We start from the raw sequence: 23,177 nt of genomic DNA, 5'->3' as shown, positions 1-23,177 counted from the left end.
TGACCTATCATATGCAGAATGCTTAGAAATCATATCTGGTAGCTAATAAAGTTTCAGAGTCACCCCCCAATGCTGGGAATCAAACTCAGGGCCTCACATATGCTAGGTAAATGCTCTACCACTGAGCTATATTCCCAGCCCTTTTTGTTTTATTTGAAACGTGGTCTTGTTAAGTTAATCAGGCTGACCTTTACCTTGAAGTCCTCCTGCCTCAGCTTCCCAAGTAGCTGGGATTACAGGCATGTACCATCACACCGGACTTCAAAATTCTTGTTTTATGGAGAGAAATTACAACCATGGCTTGTTCCTGCCCACAATGTAGCTCTTCTCTCCAGTGACCTAACTCAGATCCCTAGTTCAGTGTACATTTCAACCAGGTTAGGGCTAGATGAAAACCGGAAATCTTGTCTGACAGTGAATTTAATGTGTTGTCTTGGCCAGTCTATTACAGTACCCAGATTGTATAGATTCAGCTTGACATGATTGCTGCCATTTTTAGTTTAACTGCCATGATTGCCCCAGAGTACCTCTAGTCTGTTTTTCTTGTATAGTTTCCCAGAAAACTATAAATAGACAAATCCATTAAGTGGTATGTGGAGCTTTATATACCACTAGGTACATTCCAGCTAGGATGAAATCACTTTTGTCCTAACCCATACATACAACCCTCTTTCTCATCCAAATGGCAGGTATCCAATTGGTCTTTCTGCCACCCAGGACCATGACTTCATCAGGAAGTTCCCCAATAAAGTGCACCCTGTTCAATCCTTGATCTATCTGCCCCTTTCTTCAGTTTTGTAGCACCTTGAGGCCAGTCCTCTGACACTAAGACTGAATTGTCCCAGAACACAGATATTTCATCAAACATTTATTTAGATGTTGCAGCGAAGGTGTACTGTAGATGTAGTTGACACCATCAGTTGACTTTAAGTAAAAGAGATTACCCTTGATAATGTGGGTGGGTCTCATCCAATCAGTTAAGGTCTTTTGTTGGGGTGCAAGAGGTAATAGGAAGTGAACCCAGGGCACTTTACCACTGAGTCACATACCCTGGCCCTTTTTATTATTTATTTAGACAGCACCTCGCTAAATTGCTGAGAATGGCCTCAAACTTGTGATTGTCTTGCCTCAGTCTCCTGAGTCACTGGGATTAATTGGCATGTGCCATTGCACCCAGTCAGTTAAGGCCTTTAAAGAGCAAACTGAGTGTTCCTGAAGAAGAAATTCTGCCTCAAGATTGTGGCATCACTTCTGCCTGTTTCTAGCCTGCCAGCCTATCCTACAGATTTCAGATTTGCCAGCCCTCACAATCATGTGAGCCTAATCCTTAACATAGAGGTATATCAGATTTAATTTCTCCTGAGAACCTTGACCTTACTCTCTGGATAACCCTTTTCTAAACCCTAAGTAGTTTATTTGCTTTTGGTCACATGTTCTTTCTTCAGCCAGGCTTGGTACATTTAGGTCTTTCTAAACTTCAGTTGCATTTTCCTGATACCAGACCTTATCACTTTGGCAGCACCTTAGCCATTCAAATACAAACCATCTTTTAGGGTAAATTATTTCTATAATTGCTAATCTAGTTCATTATGTGTTGACTCCTTTATCGCCACTATTTCAGAGTATAAGGAAACCTTAGTTCCTTGAACAAAACTTAGTCTAAATCCTGCAAGATAGGTAATATGAAGGGAGTCTTCATAACTGTGGGGCAGCACAGGCATGGCTAGACCCCAGGAATTCTGCTCTCCTTTGGAGATGCCTATATTGGTCTCTAGGGGGCGCTGTGTTTTCCAATTTGTCGTGGCCTGGGTAATGCAGGAGCCTTCCTCAGCATACTTCCACAATGAGCCTTCCTTGAGTACACTGAGGGAACAGATTTTGTTTGTCAAAAAAAAAAAAAAAAAAAAAAACCAAGAGTTTTCTTATCCAGAGCAATCCTACTCCAAGTTCTGGAGGTGATTTCCTTCACTTTCATCACAAGGGAAAGATCAACAAGACTTATCAGATGTTGTAAGAGGCAAGTGACTTTGAAAGAGTGTGACTTTGAAAGAGGAAAGATGTAGGACCTGTAATCTTTTTTGAAAAATGTGAGGGTGAGAGGAAAGCTGAGGTCCAAAATGCTAAACTTAGGTGTCACTGTCACACAGCTCCTCCTACCTGCCCTCCAAGTCTCCTTCCCAGCTGTTCCATGATAAAGAATGGCACTTGGGAAGGGCACCTCTAGTAAACTTCACTCTTTAGTTAGGATGAAGGATTAAAGGACCAAGAATAAAACCACCTTATTGGGTAGGGGAGGGGAGGAAATAATTTACCCAGTCCTAACTCTGTGCCTTCAAACACCACTTCTTCCTCTTTCTCTTTGTTGCTTTTTCCAAAATTCTATCCCATACTTGCTTCTACAAAGCTTGAACCAGTGGGGCTGGGGAGATAGCTCAAAGCCCTGGGTTCAATCCCCAGCACCGCAAAAAAAAAAAAAAAAAAAAAAAAAGCTTGAACCAAATCTGCTTTCCATACCAAGGCTCTACCTTATAATTCCTGATTCACTTCTCTTGGTTTGCAACACATTTAACTGTACTTCCTGTTACTTTATATTTTTAGACTGCTTTTGTGTGTCTGCTATTGTCTATAGATTATAAAATTGAGGACAAGTTCCATTTCTTTATTATTATTATTATTGTCATCATCATCATCATCATCTTATTATTTCAAATGCCAAAACCTAGTTTGCTTCAGGACAAGCACATAATTAAATGAATGTCATAATAAATATCAGGAAGATCTATTCTGAGATTTTCAAAGTTAATTTCTAGATGCTACAATCAAGAGAAAACATACCTTTATACACTAAAGAGATCCCACTAGTGGTAATCTGGCAGTTACCACCTTAACCAAGCAATCAAATTCAGCATAATTAATAGTGATATATTCTGGCCTGATGTGGCTTCAGTGATGTGAAGTATGTAATATCATCTATTAAGTATTCTTCCCAAAGATGTTTTATCCAAATCTAATCAAGCCCGAAGACTTACCTCTAATTTGTAAGAAATACAAGCTTACAGCTCTGTCCCATACAAAAAAGTTTTCTTCACATTACTGAGAATTGAACTCAAGGGCATTCTACCACTGAGTCACATCCCCAAACCTTTCTACTTTCCCCGCCCCCCCCACCCCCAGACAGAGTCTCCTTAAGTTACCTAGGCTGGCCTTGAACTTGTGATCCTCCTGCCTCCACCTCCTGAGTAACAAGGATTATAGATGTGCACCACCATGCCCAGCTGTCCAATAAAACTTTCTGCAATGATGTAAATGTTCTGTATCTTCACTGTCAATAAAGTACCAATCAACCTGCTAGAAATTTAATTTCATTTTAATTAAATAATAATAATTATTATTATTTTTATTATGTGTGTTACTAGGGATCAAACCAAGGGACTCATGCATGCCAGGCAAGCACTCTACCACTAAACCACATCCCCAGTCCAACCCCAAGCCCTTTTTAAAAATTTCTTATATTTTGAAATAGGGTCTCAACATATGACCCAGCTATACCACTCCTCAGTATTTATCCTAAAAAATTAAAGTCATCACACTACAGTGATATATGCATATCCATGTTTACAGCAGCACAATCACAACAGTTAAACTATGGAACCAGCCTAGGTGTCCATTACTAGATGAATAGATAAAGAAAATGTGGTAAGTACACAAAATGGAATTTTATTCAGCCATAAAGAAAAATGAAATTATGTCATTTGCAGGAAAATGGAATGAACTTGAGAACATTATGTTAAATGAAATAAGGCAAACTCAAAAGGTTAAAAGTTGTATGTTTTCTCTCATATATGGAAGCTAGAAAGGGAAAAGGAAAAGAAAATGTGGTAGGAAATCTCATGAAAATTAAAGGGTGATCAGTGGAATACAGGAAAGTGACCAGGAAGAGGGAGGAGGAAAGGAAAGGGAAAATACTGGAGAATGATATTAGCTAAATTATATTATGTTGTATTCATGTACAGATATATAACAACAAATCCTACCATTATGTACAAATATAATGCATCAATAAAAAATGTGGGTGCTGAGCATATGGCTTATTTTATAGAGTGCTTGCCTAGCATGCGCAAGAGCTAGGGTTCAATTCCCAGTGCCACTTAAAAAAAAAAAAATGTGAAGAAAAATAAAATAAAATACACATACCTCTGATCTAGCCAAAAAAAAAAAAGAAAGAAAAAAGAAAAGAAAAAGAAAAAGAAAGAAGAAAAATAGGGTCTAAGTTGCCCAGGCTGACCTTGATCCTCCTGCCTCATCCTCCCAAGTAGCTGGGATTACAGGTATACGTTATCACACCTACCTGATACCTGAATTTTATAAAGAGAAAGGGAGAATGGAGATAGGAAGGAAAAGAGGGAGAAAAGCAAAATACTGGCAATTGCTAAATGTAGATTAAGAGTACAATGGTAGCTGAGTGCAGTGGTACCCAACTGTAATCTCAGCAACTTGGGAAGCTAAAGTAAAAAGATCACAAGTTCAAGGCCAGCCTGGGTAAGTTAGTGATACCTTATCTCAAAATCAAAAGGGTCAGGCTGGGGTTGTAGCTTAGTGGTAGAGCACATGCCTAGCATGTGTGAGGTACTGGGTTCCAAACTCAGCATCACATAAAAATAAATAAAGTACTGTGTGTCCATCTATAACTAAAAAAAAGTTTTAAAAAATCAAATGGGTTGGGATGTAGCTCAGTGACAAAAGTACTGCTGGTTTTAATCCTTTGCAAAAAATAAAAATTTTTAATTAGTAGTGCACACCTGTAATCCCAGTGACATAGGAGGCTAAGGCAGGAGGATTACAAGTTCGAGGCCAGCCTCTCAACATAAAAAAATCAAAACAGCTGAGGATGTAGCTCAGTGGTAGTGCTACCATGAGTTCAATTCCCAGTACCGAAAAGAAAGAGTACACTGGTACTCATCCTACTATCCTTTCAAGTTTTCTATAGGTTCAAAAATTTCCCCAAAGAAAGTTGGGGGAAAAAAAACTATAAAATTAATCAATGTTAATTCTAAATTTTTCCATTATCTATTTGTTCATTTTTTGTAGGGGGTCAAAATTTGCACATAGACAAATAATGTTAAACACTATTGATGGAAAGATGTACGTTGACTTCAAGACCTTAATTCTTACCATGCCAATGCAGATCATCATTAATGGAAGAATGCCTGAACCAGTCTCCCTGAAGACTGGTGGGGAAGCTGAGTAGGTTCTTTTACTCAGAAGGTAGAGGACTTCTGCTTTTGTTCCAATTCCCTGATTTCAATGCCAATCAGGTCCCTCTGCCTTCCTCTTATGTAAGCAGACTGTGAAACTTGATTCCTCAGGGTCATATCTTCCCATCCCTGCTTTTGGAGAGACATATGGCCCTCAAACCACACCAGAAGGAACCAGGAGCACAAATGCCTTGTGTCCTTCTATAACTGAGTTGAATACCTCACTGCTTTATAGTAACTTCCTTACTGTTAGCCACAATGACAGAATAGTTTCCTACCTACCTCAGCACATAGCACTGACCTCTGGAGAATATTGTTCATCAAGAGCAAGCCCAGATTTCATCCATTTCTGCTTATCTAGAACGAAGTCTCTAAGACTCAATGAGAGCAGGCTGGTACTTCTACCTCCCATTTGTGTAAGCATTATAGATCTGGCTGTATTTGGATCCACCCAGTTCTTCCTCCTTATCCACACAGACTTTGATGTTCTTTTTCCCTCTGTGCCCAAGGAAAATGACTACGATCCTAACACATAATATCATCATTTTATTCAGGAAATAATCAAACACAACATAGGATTGACACTGACAAACAGCTATACATAAAATTATATAAATCTGCTTGCTACATTTTCTAGAAAAGACCAAGTCATTGTAAACAAGGAAGATAAATCAGGAGGGCACCTAAAAGACTGCAGTGTTTTAAGCAAGTGTCCCCACTCTCTCTTACAGTGAAGGAAGCCACAGATGGAGGTGGGCCCTTCAGCAAAAACAGAAGGAGGCAGTGGTGTGCATAAATCATGCTTCCTGGCTCTGCAAGACGCTCAGTGGTAGGCCTTATTGAACTCCTGGAGGGCCCAGCGCTTGTTCTCAGTTGCCTGCTTGAGCTGGGTATACTCTTTTACCAGCCTGTCAAACTCCTCCCCAAGGACCTCATAGGTATTCAGGACCTGTCGAGATTTCTCCATATCCTGCTCTTGTAGGCGAATGGCTCCCTCTAAACGGTCCCTAAGAGCCAGGCAAAGAAGGTTCAGTATAAGGATGCTGGTCCTCAGAAAGTAAACAAGAATGGGAACATGGTAAGATGAACAAGTCTGGAGGGAGTAGAAATACGCTGTGGATAACTATACAGATTCCTGGGAATTCTCACCTAATGAGACGATGAACTTCCACTTTCTCAGCAGTGTAAGTGTCAGACAGAATCTTTAGCTCCTCCATCCTGACAGAGGGAAGAAAGAAATGTCATGTGGAAGAGCTCTGACAGCATTAGAGTCAGGACTGGACACAGTGCCTACCCACAGTCAAGATGCAGGCTAAGCAGTGACAGGATAAACAAGGTCACTCTGAATCCTTGAGCAATTGATCTCACAGTAAAGCACCTATTTCAGAAGGCTGTACAATAAAAGACTCAAGAATATTAAAAAGCTTTTGGGTAATCCAAGGGCTAACGTTGCTGTGAGGCACTTATTGGATACTCACAAAGAGCTAGGCATAAATGAGGAAAAAGAGAGGAGAATGAGCGATGGAGGAGTGGTATATGAGACAGAATCCCTTAGATCCACAGGGCTCACAGCTTACCTCAGCTTAAGGATCATGGCACTGCACTTGATTTCCAGGTACTGGGCATTGATACGGTCTAGCTCAGACTGAGTCTTCAGTCGGTGCTCCTGAAGGAGCCTCTGCAGCAAAGCGAGGCAGCGGAGAAGTACCTGAGCCCCCAAGAGGAAGCAGAAGAGGACGTAAGCAAAGAGAATAGGAAGGAGGGCAGATCAGAAATTCCTGACTTCCCTAAATGTGCCTGTAGAGTCAGAGTAAGGGAGAGTGGAGGCTGTTACGCTGCCCTGACAGACCTGGGAGTAGGTGGCACTCTTCTTCTCCAACAGTACCAGCTGCTCCTTCTGCTGGCTCTTGGCATCCTGGCACTGCTGCTTCTCACCCACCAGGACCTCTGCCAGTTTCCATACCTTTGCTGCCTTCAGGGTTTCACTGTCAGCATCTGGGCAAAGAGATAAAGAACTAACAAAATTCTAATTGCTATTGCCCTCTCTAAGGCTTTGTTCAGTGCCCCTATACTACATCTAGCCCTCTCAATTCTGCCTTCCCAGGTTTTCTTCAGATGTCTGGTTCTCAAAGTCAGTTTCTCTTCACTTCCACCTTTGATTCCTGATGTGTCTGTGTTACTGGGGACTGAACCAAGGGCTGCTCGACCACTGAGTTACATCCCCAGCCCTTTATATTTTTTATTTTGAGACAGGGTCTCACTAAGTTGCCCAGGCTGACCTTGAACTTACAATCCTCCTGCCTCAGCCACCCAAATCACTGGGATTACAAGTGTGTACCACAGTTCTCCACTGGCCCTGAATTCTTAAGTCACAGTGCGGGGGCGGGGGGGGACACCTTCGGCAGGCCTGACCTCTCCTCCCTTTGCCTTTGTGATCCTCCTAAGGAAAGAACTCATCTCTCCCTGCAGCAGGAGGACACTCCCACTTGGCACCTTGCTGAATCAAAGGAGTCCTTACAAAAATATTTATTTTTATTCCACCAGAAACAAACACTAAGTATCTCTGATACTTCAAATACATTATTCTCAAAAGAGTAGCCCATGAATTGTGAAGGCCAGTTGTGAGCAGAACAGAGGGTCAGCACTCACCTGAGTTGGGGTCATGGTAGCAGAGCAGAGTGAAACATTTCCTCTTGAGCTGTTCCTCCACTTCCAGCTGAAGACGAGCTCTCATCCGCACAAAATCCTACAGCCACCGAAGCAAAAGGTGGTGCAAATGGATTGTTAGAACTAGGAAAATACCACCAATAAATACATGATGATACAACCTTAATATTAACCACAGAAAACACATCAAGAGCCATCAAGAAGTGGAGCATCCTGGTACATACCTGTAATCCCAGCTACTCAGGAGGTGGAACAATCACAAATTCAAGGCCAGCCTATGCAAATTAGAAAGACCCTATCTCAAAATTTTAAAGAAATATTTTTTCAAAGAGACATTAGGAAAACTTACTTTTAGCCAATCAAATCAGCAAAAGGAGGGACTGGGTTGTAGCTCAGTGGTGGAGTACTTGTCTAGCATACATAAAACCCTGAATTTAATCCCCAGTATAATAAAAAAAAAGAAACAAGTAAAAAGACTGTCATGAGCCCATGTTGGTGAAAATGTGGGGAGGGAACACTGGAAACACCTTTCCGAAGAGTGTGGCATTATGAACTGATGTTCCGTGTATGTATGCTCTGCACTGTTGATCCCACTTTTAGCACAAACATTAGGGAAATTAAATACATACAAAGGCAAAGACACATGAACTAGCATGTTCATCTCACTGTAGTTTCTAAGAGCAAAAATATGAAAATACCCTTAATATCCATCAATAAGGTTGAACAAATTATGCTACACTCATACAATAGAATCCTAGCATTGATTTAAACTAATAGTATAAGAACATAGCATTATGTGCCTAGACACTATGCTGAGAGTGCTTTTACAGATATCATCCTATTTATTTTACTTATTTTTTTATTTGGTAACAGGGATTGAACCCAGGGATATACAACCACTGAACCACATCCCCAACCCTTTTTCATTTTGAGACAGGGTCTCATTAAGGGAGGATTGCTAAGTTGCTGAGGTTCTCACTAAGTTACTGAGGCTGGCTTTGAACTTGCGATCCTCCTGCCTCAGCCTCCCAAACCTCTGGGATTACAGGCATGTGCCACCATGCCTTGCTCATCCTATTTCTTGATTTGAAAAAATGTCCAAAATTTATTACACCAAAACAGACTGTACTCTATATCAGCATAGAAGGTATAAGACTACTTATGTCAAACTGTTTATAATAATACTATGTTTTCAGATGTAGTTAGTATTCCAGTTTTTATTTGCTTCTCTGTAATGTTTTTCTTGATTTTTTTTTGAGTTTGCCCACCATAGATGTGTATCATTTTTGCAAAAACAATTAAGCCCAACCAAAAAATGTAAAGATATGGGAAAAAATAAGCCACTTTGCTTCTTTGTTCCCAGTATTCATTCTTCCCAACCTCTGAGGGTGGCATGAGCTCCAGAAGGTCCGCCTTCTCCAACCCTAGCAGTGGAGGTATCTCCCTCTCCTGGCTAGGACCAAAGAGGTGTGTCAGTTCAGTCACAAGGAGCCGCTGTTCAAGGGTCTCATGAAACTGAGAAAGAGAGAATAAAGAGCAAAAAGCGGTGACTATAAAACATCTCCTACTCCATCTGTTCCATCCCCACAAACCAGTTCTCACACTTTCAAAGTTCTCAAACACGTCATCCCCTTCAGCTGCAAGTGCCTTCTGTCAATCTATTTCAAAACCTTGATAACACACCCTTTTCCCCAATAACTATAGTCCATTTCTGTTTTTCTTTTCTTTTGTTTAAAACAGAGACAGAAGTATTTTTAGAAACTAGATACACATTCAAGGAAGAATGTGCGCTACCTCAAGAGTGAGAACTCATTTTGTTTTTAATAATCCATTCCTCAAAGCTGTTCTTCACCCTAGATCACACTGTCAAACAAAGCCACACCTGGCCTGGTCATTTCTATACTTGGTGACATGCCTTATCTCATCTCTTCAGCCTCACCTTTTTGTCTTCAGATGTTAAATTTGTGTCTTGTGTCTTCACATAGTAGTCCACAAGCAGCTCTTGAATGACTCTCTGTAAAATCTCAGACCTCAACCATGTTGTCTTATGCAGTCGAATGTCCTTCCATGCCTAGAAAACCAAAAATATCCCAGATAGAAACCTCTCTCTTGAAAGGACTTTCCCTTCCTCCAGTCATCCCTTCTCCCAGAGCCCTTACCTGAGCCTGCTCCTTTGCCAGGATGAGACTTAAACCACTCTCATCCATATGCTGTGAGAGACTCAGCAGCAGCTTGCTGAAGTAGGGGTTCTGTAACAGGTCCTCTTCCCTCAGGTTGCAAGGAGGAAACTGCTTGCTGCACACTTAAAGGCACAGGGACAAAAAAAAAGCAAAAAGGTATGGATCCTTAGTTTATATAATTGAACATAATACTTCCAAAACACCTAGGTTTTTGGTTGGATTTCTAAATATCATGAGATTTAAAAGGAAAAAGTAACAAACTAGAAATAATACTCAAAGTAACACTTATTTTATATCCAAAGATGTAAAATGAAACTCGTTTCTTTCTTTTCTTTTCTTTTCTTTTTTTTTGGTACAAGGAATGAACCCAGGGAGGACCTTATACCTGAGCTACACCCCCAGCCCTTATTTTTTATTTTGAGACAGGATGTCCCTAAGTTGCTAAAGATGTCCTTGAACTTCTTATCCTCTTACTTCAGGCTCCTGAGTCGCTGGGATCACAGGCAACTATATGGCATATGCCAATTTATGTCTGTGGATAAAACTCATTTCAAAGGGAAATGAATACCCAATAAAATTAAGGATTAGATAATGGAAATGCAGGGGCTAGGGATGTAGCGCACTGGTAGAGTACACGCTTAGTATGCAGGAAGCCCTAAGTTTGACCCCAGATCCCAAACACAAAAAGAAAGGGAGGAAGGAAAGGAAAGAAGAAAATGGAAATGAAGTTGGTAAAGATGGGACAAAAATAATCAACAAGCTTGGCATGGTGGCACATGCCTGTAATCCCAGCAGCTTGGGAAGCTGAGGCAGGAAAATCATAAATTCTAGGCCAGCCTCAAAAACTTAGTGAGGTTCTAAGTGACTTGGCGAAACCCCGTCTCAAAAAATAAAAAAAATAAAGGACTAGGGATGTGGCTCTGTGATTAAGCACTCCTGGGTTCACTCCCTGGTATCAAAAAAAAAAAAAAAAAAAAAAAAAAAAAAAAGAATCAACAATAAAGGACATTTTAATAGGGATCACCACAGTACCTCAAATTCAAACAATTAGTAGAATTCTTGAAAAAGAGGGAAAAACATATATAAAGTTCCAACTTTGTGATCTCTAGTCACATAAGCAAGACTAAGAAAAGGTACACCCTTAAAGTACATAAAAAATTTAACCAAATTCTCATTATTGAAAATAGAACTGAGTAATAATGCATGTAGATACAGAATAGTACAAGCATGAGAAAAAGTGCAGGAAATAAGGATTCTGTAGTTATTCCATATAGTCTGGACTTTCTTTCCATCTCTTTCCTAAGTGCTCGCTACTGGACTCTTCTATATCTGCTTACCAAAGGCTCAAATTTTCATTCTTTGGACCATCATACCCAAGGTTCTTCTAGAGATTAATAAGTCTCTATCTCAAACTCTCTATCTCTCTTTCCCTTCTCCCTCTCCCCTTCTCTTCCTTTTCCCCCTTCCCTTCCCCCTCTAAAATATTGAAGGATTCAATATGGAAATAGTCAAAATATAGGAAATACAAGTTCTTGGAGGATTTAAGAAATAGAAAGGACTGGAGATATGGAAAGATACAGAAGGACATGAGACTTTGTATGTATGATGGGGGTACTAGGGATTAAACCCAGGGGTGCTGTACCTCTGAGCTACATTCCCAGCCCTTTTTATCTTTTATTTTAAGACAGTGTCTCTCTAAATTGCTGAGGCTGGCCTTAAACTTGCAATCCTCCTGCCTCAGCCTCCTGAGTCACTGGGATTACAGGCATGTGTCATTGCACCCGGCAGGAGCTGAGATTTTGAAGAATAAGATGTAAAAAAATTCACTGGGTGTGGTGGCCCACGCCTATAATCCCAATGGTTTGGGAGGCTGACGCAGGAAGATCACAAGTTCAAAAGCCAGCCTCGGCAATTTAGTAAGACCCTAAGCACTCAGTGAGACCCTGTCTCTAAAGAGAGTATAAGTGGCTCAGTGGTTAAGTGCCCTGGGTTTAATCCCTGGTACCAAAAAAAAAAAAAGTAAGAAATTTAAGATACAAGTCAGAAGGAAGACTTCAAAGAATTGGCTAGCTACTCTTATCTTTAAAATATGCTTGCTACTGCACAAACAGATACTAAACCAACACTTAACAGGAGTTAGGGTAATCTGTTTCCATTAAGAGAATGTTCAAGAATCTCCATGTATCCTTAGTTTCCCCAGAAGTTTAGGCTCTTGTGAAAGAAAACAAACTAATAGAAATTATAAATCCTTTTTATTAAAGAAGGCAAGAACCTGAATTGGACATCTCTGGAAAAGTCAGCAAATCTTCTGCAAATGTCTACCCTTACCTTGTTGAAGTATTTCCATCCCTTCTCCAGGGGAACAGAAATCTCCAGATGCCATTTAGTTTTCTTGGGATTCTTATCTGTGTGGAACCAATTGAAAGAAAACAAGAAAGATGAACAAATAGCTGGCTGCTCCAGATTAAATTACCTTAGCATTGAGTTTCTTTTATCACAAGCTGGGAAAGAACCTCAGGGATGCCACTTAGAGAAAGGGGCTATATCACACATCCTGGTCCCAAGTTTTTATACAAGTTTTATGGACAGGCTTACAAGTGCCAAAATGTTTCGCATTCCAAGCACACAAATGTCTCAACTTGTTCCAAGCTTACTAAAAAGGAGCCTATTTCTAAAAAGAAACTTTCCAATTCACCAAGGTCTAATCAGGAGGATTTCCCACTAGCACTATCATTATGTTGAAGTTAAAACTAAGCTACTGCTTTCTAGTTATGAGTGAACTGGGGAAAACAATCAAAAGTCTGCTTTTTTCATCCAAATAACTCAGCTATCAAATTCCACAATAGTTGTGTGTGTGTGTGTGTGTGTGTGCGCGTGCGTGTGCACACGCTTGCCTCATTGTGTCCATTCATCAAAGAGCTGTTGGTAGTTTTTGATCATTAAACTCTAGAATCATCCTTCAGGAATGACAAATCATTCCACAGTTGCACAACAACTGGTTTTTGCATAACAGCATTTGTAAAGAGCACCTGGAGGAAAGAGCATGACAGGAAGACTGACAGGTCAGTGCAGACAGAGTGAGGCAAAGGTGTAGTTAATACGGCTGAGGCTGGGACATAAACTCTGGTTGTTTTGCCAGAATAATGGAACACACTGAAAAGAATGACCTTATAGGGTCAGTAAAGATGAGCACAGTTTGAGCCTGGTGTGGTGGCACATGCCTGTAATCCCAGCAGCTCAGGAGCCTGAGGTAGGAGGATCTCGAGTTCAAAGCCAGCCTCAGCAAAAGGGAGGCACTAAGCAAGTCGGTCTCTAAATAAAATACAAAATAGTGCTGGGGAAGTGGTTTATTGGTTGAGTGCCCCTGAATTCAATCCCTGGTACCAACTCCAAACCCCGCAAAAAAAAAAAAAAAAAAAAAGATGAGCACAGTTTGGACTCAGAAGACAAAAATTTTCCCTTGACATTACTTTCCATGTTTTTGCTCCACCCCCTATTCTTTGTGAGGTATCAAACTCCAAAGGACAGCTGAGCCTCCCAAAGCAGAACAGACATTGAAGGTTATTATGCTTTAACACTTCGTGTTCACAGAACATTTGGTTTACTTGCTCCTTTTATGAGTAACATCAAAGTAACTACTCATTTGTTTTGTAACATGGTCTAGCGGTGATGCAGCTGAGGAGGCAAAATGCTAGGACTTAATCTGCAGCTCCACCGTTGCTTCTGTGTGAATTTAAGGGAAATGCTTTTTTTTTGTGCCAAACTTTTTTTTCCACCTGCAAAACTGTGATAACGATTCTTGCCTTGGATGAGACATTAAGAATTAATAACACAATCGACTTGTCAACAAAAGTCACTATTTAGTTAAGCTCAGTATTTTAACAATTAGGTTTATTGTTGATCTAAGCCTGCAAATAAAGTTTTGCAGGCAAATTTCGCACACAGAAATGAGGACCAATCCAAATTTCAACAAGTCAACTGTTCCCTCCCTAGAAGAACTGCCCACTTAGGTTTTTTATGGGTATTTTTCTTTACCCTTTTAAAATGTTACAGGGCGTGAACGGTGGCGGCAATCAGGCTCGATTCTCCACCCTCTGCACTTAGACGTGTTAAAACGCTGCTACAGGGACCCAAGCATTTAAATGTTCTGACTCAGGCGTCTTTTAAATTCTTAGAGCTGTCTTTACACGCTGCACTGAACGTTAAATTGATTTTACAGGTATTTTCACAAGATGTGACCCTTACAAGGCCCAAGATGAATCAAAATGCAGTACGGGCTCTCCGGCGCCGACTTCCCTTCTGTCTGGGCTGCCAAGGATTCCCAAGGGCGAGGGCGGCCTCCGCGTCCAGAGACCGAGGGCTGGCCGGATTGACCCTCCGAGCTCTCTTTCTCCCGCGGCGCAGCCCGCCACCCCTCGGAAGCAAACCTGCACACTCTGGGGCAGCTGAAGTTCCCGAGGCAGTGCCAAGCGGGGCTGAGCGGGCTGGCGGGCAGCGTCGACAACCAGCCAGCGGGGCTCCGGAACCTCTCACTCGGGCCCCGCGCAGGGCCGGGGGGAAGCCAGGTCCGGGAGGACCGCGCGGGAAAGGCCGGGTTAGGTGCTGGAGCCCAAAGTGCACGCGAGACCGCTTGGAGAGAGGGGCGGGGCCCACTCAAGGCGGGAACGGCAGGCCCCGCCCCTCTCTCCAAGCGCGCGCCCTTGGTCCCTAACCGCTGCGAACCCGAGTCATGGAACCTTCTGCGAAACAGCGGTCTTAAGAAGGACGTTTTGTGCCTTCTTGGTGCCTTCCCCTCTTTACGGACAAAGGTTGAGAAAATGGTATTCATAGCTCACGTTATTGAGGACTTACGATGAGTCATGCACTATTCCCTACGTTTTACTTCCCTTTTCTTGCTTCATTTAGTTCTTACAGCTTCCTACGGGGAAGTTACCATCATACCCATTTTACAGAGGGGAAAACTAAGGAGCGAAGAGGTTAAGTTCAAGTTAGCGGCCCGGAAACCTAAACCTGCCACAATGGCCCGCTGAACCTTCCTAGACCTGCCTTCATCATGCATCCTGCGAGTCTCCTCACCAGACCTTGTCCCACCCCATGCCCGGCACAGGTCTCTGTACTTTGGGTCTGCTTTCCTTCCTCGGGCTCCTTTATCGCTCATTCTTCATTTATCTCTGTCTTAAACAGACCCTACTCCCACCTACACCCTCTTTGCAAAGTTGAAACTAATTTAGTTAGGAGGTGAATTATTTAAATAAATATAAAATAATGGGCCTAGAGTAGTGTAGCTCAGCGGCGAAGTGCTTGCCCAGCGTTTTTTTGTTTTTTTTTTTACTATATATATGTGTGTGTGTGTGTGTAAAACACACCAAAGTTATCAAAGCTTGCATCAGAGAATCAAGAGAAGAGGCTGATGCTTGAGTGGTGGGGAAGGACTCTAAGGGCAAGGTGTGCTGAGAAATAGAGTCACCTTTTCCTGTAATACCAGCTAGAAAATTCTACCAGTATACATAAGTGAAGGAATGAAGTAGACCACGGCAGAAATTTCATATCCTTGGTCAGCTTCTCAGCTGCCTCCTTTCATGTTTAATACTAGAGTGCTGTCATTTTCTAAAGCTTTTAAAAATCATTTATGCTTCTTCAATTCTGTAGTGCAGCATCATTAAATATCAGGCATAATGTCCCTAACAAACAGCACTTGGAACAAAATAGCAAGTATGCTTTGGTGACTCAGAGCTGATCAGAAACCTACTGAAATTTCATCTCCCTAATTTGTCAAGTTCTCAAACATGGACTACAAAGCTTTTGCTAAGCCGCTCTGAAGTACTTGGGGAAAGAGGAGGTGAAGCATGTGGAATCCTGTCTTCAAGTGACAGGATGGAGAAGACAGTGGTGGGAAGCCTTGAATTGGATCAGACCTTTATTCGCAATTGTCTGTTCCCTGTCTCTAACAAGCTGTGTGACCTTGGGCTTCAGGTTTCCTTATCTGTCAAAAGGAGGAAATAACATCTTTCTAGCTTCTTCAATCTCATAAGTGTTGATGTAATGATCAAATGAGATAATGGCTAGAAAGTGCATTGGGAAGACTACAAAAGTGAGATGTTTTAAATTGACATTTATTAAGCACTTATTATTAAGTGTCTTGGGAGAGGCACAAAAATAAGTATGACTTAGTCCCTGCTCTGAAGAAGTTCATAGTCTTGTTGAGAAGATGCACATGAAAAGAAAATAATACAAGGCAACAAATAGGTGTCAAAAGAGCAGTTTAGATTATAAATACTAGAGAAACTTGAAGAGAGTACAGAATTTTTTTTCTGCAGAAACAGATAGGAAAGGCTGTGAAATAAATTTTATTTTCACGGGCCTGAAAGGAGGGAGAAAATTTGGATCATTTAGAATGGAAGAAACATTTCAGAAAATGGATGCAGAGACAAGGAGTATAAACTGCATTTCAGGTCCAAGAGGAGATAGGACCAGCGTGAGGGATTTTATAGGCTGGCATAAGACTAAAAAGTTGAGCCTTATAGACCACCCTGGCAGTTAAAAATGCAGCAAAGTACTGTGAAAAAAATCTTACAATCAGATACCATCTGGTGTCCTTGAGCAAGAAAGAATTACAAGAGAGGCCCTAGAATTTTGTCTCTCTTCCCCACTTTTCTTTCTGCCTTCCTCCTTCCTATTTTCCAGAATATTTTTTAAAGCTTCACTGAGGAATTTTGACATACGATATTTAACATGTACAATTAAATAACTTTTGCTATAATTATACACCAGTGAACCCATCACTACTCAAGATAGTGAACATATTCATTGTCCTCTTAAAGTTTACTTGTGCTGGGCGTGGTGGCACATGCCTGTAATCTCAGCAACTGTTTGAAGCTGAAGCAAGAGGATTGCAAATTCAAGGCCAGAGTGGGCAACTTAATGAGACTCTCAACAACTTAGCAAGAACCTGCCTCAAAATAAAAAATAAAAATGACTGGGGATGTAACTCAGTAGCAAAGCACCCCTGGTTTCAATCCCTAGTACCCCAAAATAAAAATAAAAGTTTATTTATGTCCCTCTGTGATTCCTCTCCAGCTCTTCTACCTTTGGTCAGCCATTTCTTTCCTGTCATTATAGATTAGTTTGCACTTTCTAGAATCTTATAAATATGTACTCTTTTTCATTTATTTTCTTTCACTCAGCATAATTATTTTTGAGATTCATACATGTTGTTACTAGTATCAATAATTGATTTTGGGGGCTGGGGAGATAGCTCAGTCCGTAGAGTGCTTGCCGTGCAAGCACAAGGCCCTGGGTTCGATCCCCAGCACCCAAAAAAAAAAAAAAAAAATTGATTTTTTTTTTTAAATTCATGTCTTTTTGTCGTTGAGAGGTAATATGAGATCTCCTTGAAAATCTTGGTTTGTTTGGGTTTGTATTCAAGGAGGCACTTTCTCTATCACCCCAAGTTATTAATCTAAGTGTATATAGGATAAGAGGCATTTATTTGGTGAAAAAATGAATTTTTAACACCCCCTGCCAACCCAGTTCTAATACCTTAAAAGTTTTGTTTGTTCTGTGGAATTCTTAGCCTTTATAGGTCAATCTCTTCATCAATACTGTTCGTCTCACCTTCTGCCATGCCATATGCAAAATATAATCATTCGACTTCTTAAGTACTCTTTAATGCTAGAGCCAAGACGTGCTTAAGTTTTTGTTTGTTTGTTTGTTTGTTTGTTTGTTTTTTCAGTACTGGAGATTGAACCTAGAGGTGCTATACCAATGAGCTACATTCCCAGCCCTTTTGATGTTTTTTGTTGTTGTTGGTGGTGGTGGTGGTGGTTTTTTTTTTTTTTTTTCGAGAGTGTCTAACTGAATTGCTGAGGCTGGCCTTTAACTTGCTATGCTCCTGCCATAGATATGTTTTTAACTTGGTGATAAATGTAAATGGGAAACTGAGAAAAAGTTCACTTAACTTTTCAGACTTGGACAGTTCTTTGTTGCATTGTTTAAAATACAGAGAAGAGCCAGGTGTGGTGGCACACACCTGGAATTCCAGATAATCAGGAGGCTAAGGCAGGAGACTTGCAAGTTTGAGACAACTCTGCCAGACTCTGTCTCAAAATAAAAACTAAAAAGGGTCTGGGGATGTGGCTCAATGGTACTTTCCCCACATAAGGGAGGCCCTGGGTTCAATCCCCAGCCCTGAAAAAAAAAAAAAAAAAAAAAAAAAAAAAACATGAAAAGGACAGGGATACAGCTTAGTGGTAGAGAGACCCAGTACTGAAAAAAATAAAACAAAATTACCAAGAAGAATGAAAATTTATAAGAATATTGCAGGCACTCTGTCTCCCACTCCAGTCAGGACAAAATGGTGCTCAAGAGAGAGATTCCAGGTGAGTATTTAGTATTCTATTTATTATACTAATGGGAACCTTTGAGCAATAATATAGTCTTACACTAAAAATGTAGGCTTAAAACAACTAGTTGCAAATCTAGGACGTTTAAATAGTCTTTGGAATTTGGAATCACACTTAACTGATCATTTAGAAAAACTTAAAAAGTGAGGCATGTGGTATGGCAGTGCAGGCCTATAATCCCAGCAACTTGGGAGGCTGAGGCAAGAGGATCACAAGTTCAAAGCCAGCCTCTGCAACTTAGTGAGTCCTTGTCTCAAAATGAAAAATAAAAAGGGCTGGGGGTGTAGTTCAGTGGTAAAGCACCTCTGGGTTCAATCCCATTACTGCCCCCTCACTATACCACTTTTGAAAGTATTTGAATGTATTATGATATTATGGACTGAGAAACTAGTTTCAGAAAGAAAAAATTTTTACCTGCAGTCAAGAGACTTCAGAATAATTGTCAAGAGTGTTCACTGGAAAATGAAGGTATTCAGAGTGACAACTATTGATGATTAAGCTAAAAAATTCATGCCCATTGTTAGTACATGATTTGAGAAGAAAACAAGAAGATAAAGAAAATATGTAATCAACCTATGGCATCAAATGAAAATTTCAGAACAAATGTTCATAATGTGCCATTTTTGCAATTGCTTAACACTGCAAAGAAGATTTCAAACCCTGCCCTTTGTGTTTTCAAGGGTTGCCTATCTGGTCATAGAAACTTGTTATTTAAACTGGTTTCACTTTGAGAACCTACTGAGAACTAGTATATAAACTAGGCCTGATAAGAAATTTTGGAGATATATGGCTGGGGTTGTGGCTCAGTGGTTTAGTGCTTGCCTAACACATGTGAGGCACTGGGTTCTATCCTCAGCACCACATAAAAAATAAATAAATTGTATCATTTTGAAAAGCTAAACACAAAACAAGTGTGCAGTACTTTTTTTAACAATTGGGTAGGCTGGCATAATTTGAAAGCATGTGCCAAGTTGATAAAAATATTTTCCTGGATTTTAAACTGATGATGACACTCTCTTATACTGAGTTGCATATGGAGATTTTCTTCTTTAAAAATCATATTAGAACCAGTGGGAGAAACAAACCATCCAAAGGGCATTTAGAGTTTTATGCCTGGAAAGAATTTAACTTTGTGCTTTTGAAACATCTTCTATGATTAAATCTTATGGTAAAAAAAGTAAAACTTTGAGGAAGTTGGCAATTTAGTATACTTTCTATATTCTATTTACCAAAGATAAATTTTGCTCAGCTAATTTACAATATGCAACCATAGTAGCTAAGGAGATTACTACATCTGAGTTTCCCATGACAGGTTGGCCTTACTGAAACAAAACAAAACAAAACAAACAAAAAAGCACAGATCATTCTGGAATTAATGTTTTTCTTGAGTAGCATTTCAAAACTAATTTATTGGTCCCTTTAAATGATTAATAATTGAAGGCTGTATGGATAGGGAGCCAATCAGAATCATCCAAATCAGGAGTTACTGCACCCAAACATCTACAAGAGCCAGGCAGGTACGCAATAGGCGAAGGACAGACTTTAGAGAGGTGGGTACTGGGACAAATTAAGTGAATACACCAAATAAAGAAGCATCCCTCAGGGCTAGGGATGTAGCTCAATGGCAGAGCACTTGCCTACTATCTGCCAGGGCTGGGTTCAACGACCTCCCCCATCATAGACCACACACTCCCAACACACACTAAATAAATGAGGAACACATGTTCCTCTCCCAGTGCTGGGTATTAAATAATCAAAATAAAACCCTTAAAAAAAATCATCCATCATTCAGTTCCAGTGCACATCTGGACATGATGTCAAGTGATGAGTGGTGAGTGTGGTCACTCTATATCAACAGTGGAGCCATTGCTGCCATGTGGTAATGGAAGCCCAAGCCCAGGGTGACAGATCTTCTGATTATTCAAAAAACTTTAAACAATTAGAACAAATAAAAAATTAATTAAAAAACTTTAGAGATGAAGTTCTTCACATATAATAATCAGATTTTTACATGAAATCTCCTGAATTGTAAATGTTGGCAACCAATTATTTTATTTGTAACAGCTTATTATTATGATAGAGGCAGTATTGCATAAAAACAGAAAATGTAGGGCAACAACAAAACATATTCTCATTACTCACATCACCATTAACACCTTCGTGCGTATCCTTTTAGATCTTTTTAACACCTTAGTGCATATCCTTTTAGATCTTTTTTTTTTCATAAATATATAGACATTTCAAAACCAAAATGTGATTATCCTATATGTATGGATTTGGAACCTGCTTGCTAATGATTTTAACTGATCCATCTCAGTAAATCTTCATCTAATCTAATCCCCGTCCATGTTTCTAATTGATCCCAAAATACCTTCTATAGTAATTTATTTATGCCAATAGGGAATCCAGGACCATGCATTGGATTAATATGCCCCTTAAGTTTCTTTAGTAGTTTCAACCTTTTTTTTTTTTTTTTTTTGGCCATACTAGGGATTGAACTCAGCACCTTGCACGTGCTAGGAAGCACTCTACCACCAAGCTACATCCCACCCCTTTTTTCAAAATTTATTTTGAGACAGGGTCTTGCTAAATTTGTCCAGGTTGCCCTCAAATTGACAACTCTCCTGCCTCAGCATCCTGAACAGCTGGGATTCCAGACATGTGCCACCAAGCCCAGCCTTACCTATTTTTTTTTACACCAATTAATAATCTTTGCCAGAATCAATAACATGATTAGATTTCACAAAATGCTTTTTCCCCCTAATTCTGTCCTTCCTTCTGCATTTATTAGCTGGCATTTTCTTTTTATCAACTAGGGTTTAATTAATATTAAAAAAAAATAGGAATGGGGGGTTTAAGCTCAGTGGCAGAGTGTATTGTTAGCATGCACAATGGCCCTGAGTTCAATTCCCAGCACCAGGAATAACAGCAACGACAATACTTCCAGTGGGCTAAACTCAATGCATTCAGGGGCAGAATTTAGTCTGATTGCTGTCACCTTCTGATCTACAGTCTAAGCCAGACAAAGTCTCACTCATCAATGCTCTGTACCCTGCGGCATTAGGTCTTTTATTTGTAACAATCAATTACTTCGCACTTGTTGACATGTTGCTTGTAATCTTCTCAAGTCGTTTTATGTATTTGTCTCCCTGGCTAGACTGTGACCTCCTCAAGGGCAGGGACTGTGTTGCAATATATTTCCTGTGCGTTTCCTAATGTACTACTAAAGGTACTTTGGCTAGTTAGTCATAATTAACAAAAAAGCATTGGTAAGAACCTAAAGTTTTCAGTATTGTTGCTCAAGTTTTTTGTCTTTCCTGAATTCTCTGTCATAATGAAGAGTGGGTCTCATTTATAATGACAGATAAACCTTTTCTGTTTGCTTGTGGAGTCCCTGTGATGGTACATAGGAAGGAAGAGGGGAAACAGCCCATTTAGTCTTCAAAAGTTATAAAGTCTTTATCCAGCTGTGACACTGGGTAAATCACATCATCGACGTTTCTATTTCTTCATTCAATAAAATGAGGTGACTGGATTATCTCTAAAATCACAACCCACTTTTCTCCAACCCTCTAAGCCTAACTGGTACCTTTCAGTAGTTATTCCTCCTGACCTGTCCCTCCCTGCTTGTATGGCACCCGGGTTACCTTCACTTGGGTCAGCATTATCCTTTGCAGTAAGAATGGTGAAATAACACCTGTAGTAAACAGAATTTGCCTTTGATGACTATCCTCCCATCACAGACTAATCTCATCTATAAGTCCCACTAACAATTTGCTCTTGTTTTCAAGGTCAAGCCTTAGTCCTTTACTATTAGGGCCAAATGCACACATTCCAAGGTCCTCTATAAGGCTGGCACAGCAGAGGCCCAGTCTGCAAGGTAGAAAAGGATGGAGAGGAATGAGGTTGGCTAGACTTCTGTGGAGCATTATCATAAGGGCTCTGAATGACCCCAGGTCAGCTCTGGGGTATGGGTGCTTCTAAAACAAAAAACTAAATAAAGATGTTTTAGCTCACCTATTTTTTTTCCCCAATCTTTTATTTCAGTACTATTGTTCTCCTTTCTTTTTATTGTTTATAGGTACAGTCTGAAGGCCTTATCCAACTGGCTTTATGTGCTTACTCATAGCTTTCTCTACCTCCTTCTGTATTTATTTATTTTTTAAATACTTTGTTTTAGTTGTAGGTGGTCACATTACCTTTATTTTATTTTTATAATGCTGAGGATCGAACACAGGGCCTCGTGCATGCTAGGTGAGCACTCAACCACTGAGCCACAACTACTCCAGCCCTGTCCCAGACTAACTTATAAATGGAATCTTAGCATTTCTTTGGCCTCAAGAGCTCCAGGTAGTCGAGGCAAGGCAGCCAGAACTCTAAGGACTAAAGCAGAGAAACTCCAAACTTTGTTCTTGATAATCCACATTTGGGCCCATAGCAACTAGAGGTGTCCAGAGCAAAGTGTTTAACTCTCCTGTCAGATCTTTGTCTTTGACTGTCATTGAGAGGCATGGAATAACCCTAATTCTTCCATTTTCCCCCTTTTTTCACCTCGGGACTGTTGGCTGCTGATGAAAATTGGGTGACAGGTTGGCCAAACAATGTCTACCTTTTTGCTGTGCCCTTGACACTACCTCATGAATCTTTAACCATCAACTGCAAATATTAAATAG

General features: G+C 40.3%; 1 protein-coding gene and 1 long non-coding RNA gene across 4 annotated transcripts in view; one reads left to right on the top strand and one right to left on the bottom strand.

The window, feature by feature from the left end:
- LOC306653200 overlaps positions 1-23,177 on the top strand; it is an 88,013-nt gene that overhangs the window by 63,437 nt on the left and 1,399 nt on the right. The window lies entirely within an intron of this gene.
- Positions 5,789-14,638, bottom strand: HAUS4 (HAUS augmin like complex subunit 4). Of its 3 annotated transcripts, none has more exons than XM_079128550.1 (10): positions 14,530-14,638; positions 12,431-12,507; positions 10,082-10,224; positions 9,862-9,993; positions 9,303-9,437; positions 7,905-8,001; positions 7,105-7,250; positions 6,833-6,963; positions 6,405-6,473; positions 5,789-6,262 (listed from the first exon to the last, which is right to left on the bottom strand). In XM_079128550.1, the coding sequence occupies exons 2-10, from the start codon at positions 12,483-12,485 to the stop codon at positions 6,079-6,081; spliced, it is 1,092 nt and encodes a 363-aa protein (XP_078984676.1). In that variant the 5' UTR covers positions 12,486-12,507; positions 14,530-14,638; the 3' UTR covers positions 5,789-6,078. The 3 variants fall into 3 exon arrangements, with proteins under 3 accessions (XP_078984676.1, XP_078984675.1, XP_078984677.1); XM_079128549.1 differs by lacking the exon at positions 14,530-14,638 and adding an exon at positions 14,348-14,488; XM_079128551.1 differs by lacking the exon at positions 14,530-14,638 and adding an exon at positions 14,348-14,444 and having other exon boundaries at positions 12,431-12,518.

Source organism: Sciurus vulgaris (genome assembly GCF_902686455.1).
Source record: "Sciurus vulgaris genome assembly, chromosome: 2".
Classification (NCBI taxonomy): Eukaryota; Metazoa; Chordata; class Mammalia; order Rodentia; family Sciuridae; genus Sciurus; species Sciurus vulgaris.
Note: the sequence above shows the minus strand (reverse complement) of the source record. Positions and strands in the feature narration are given on the sequence as shown.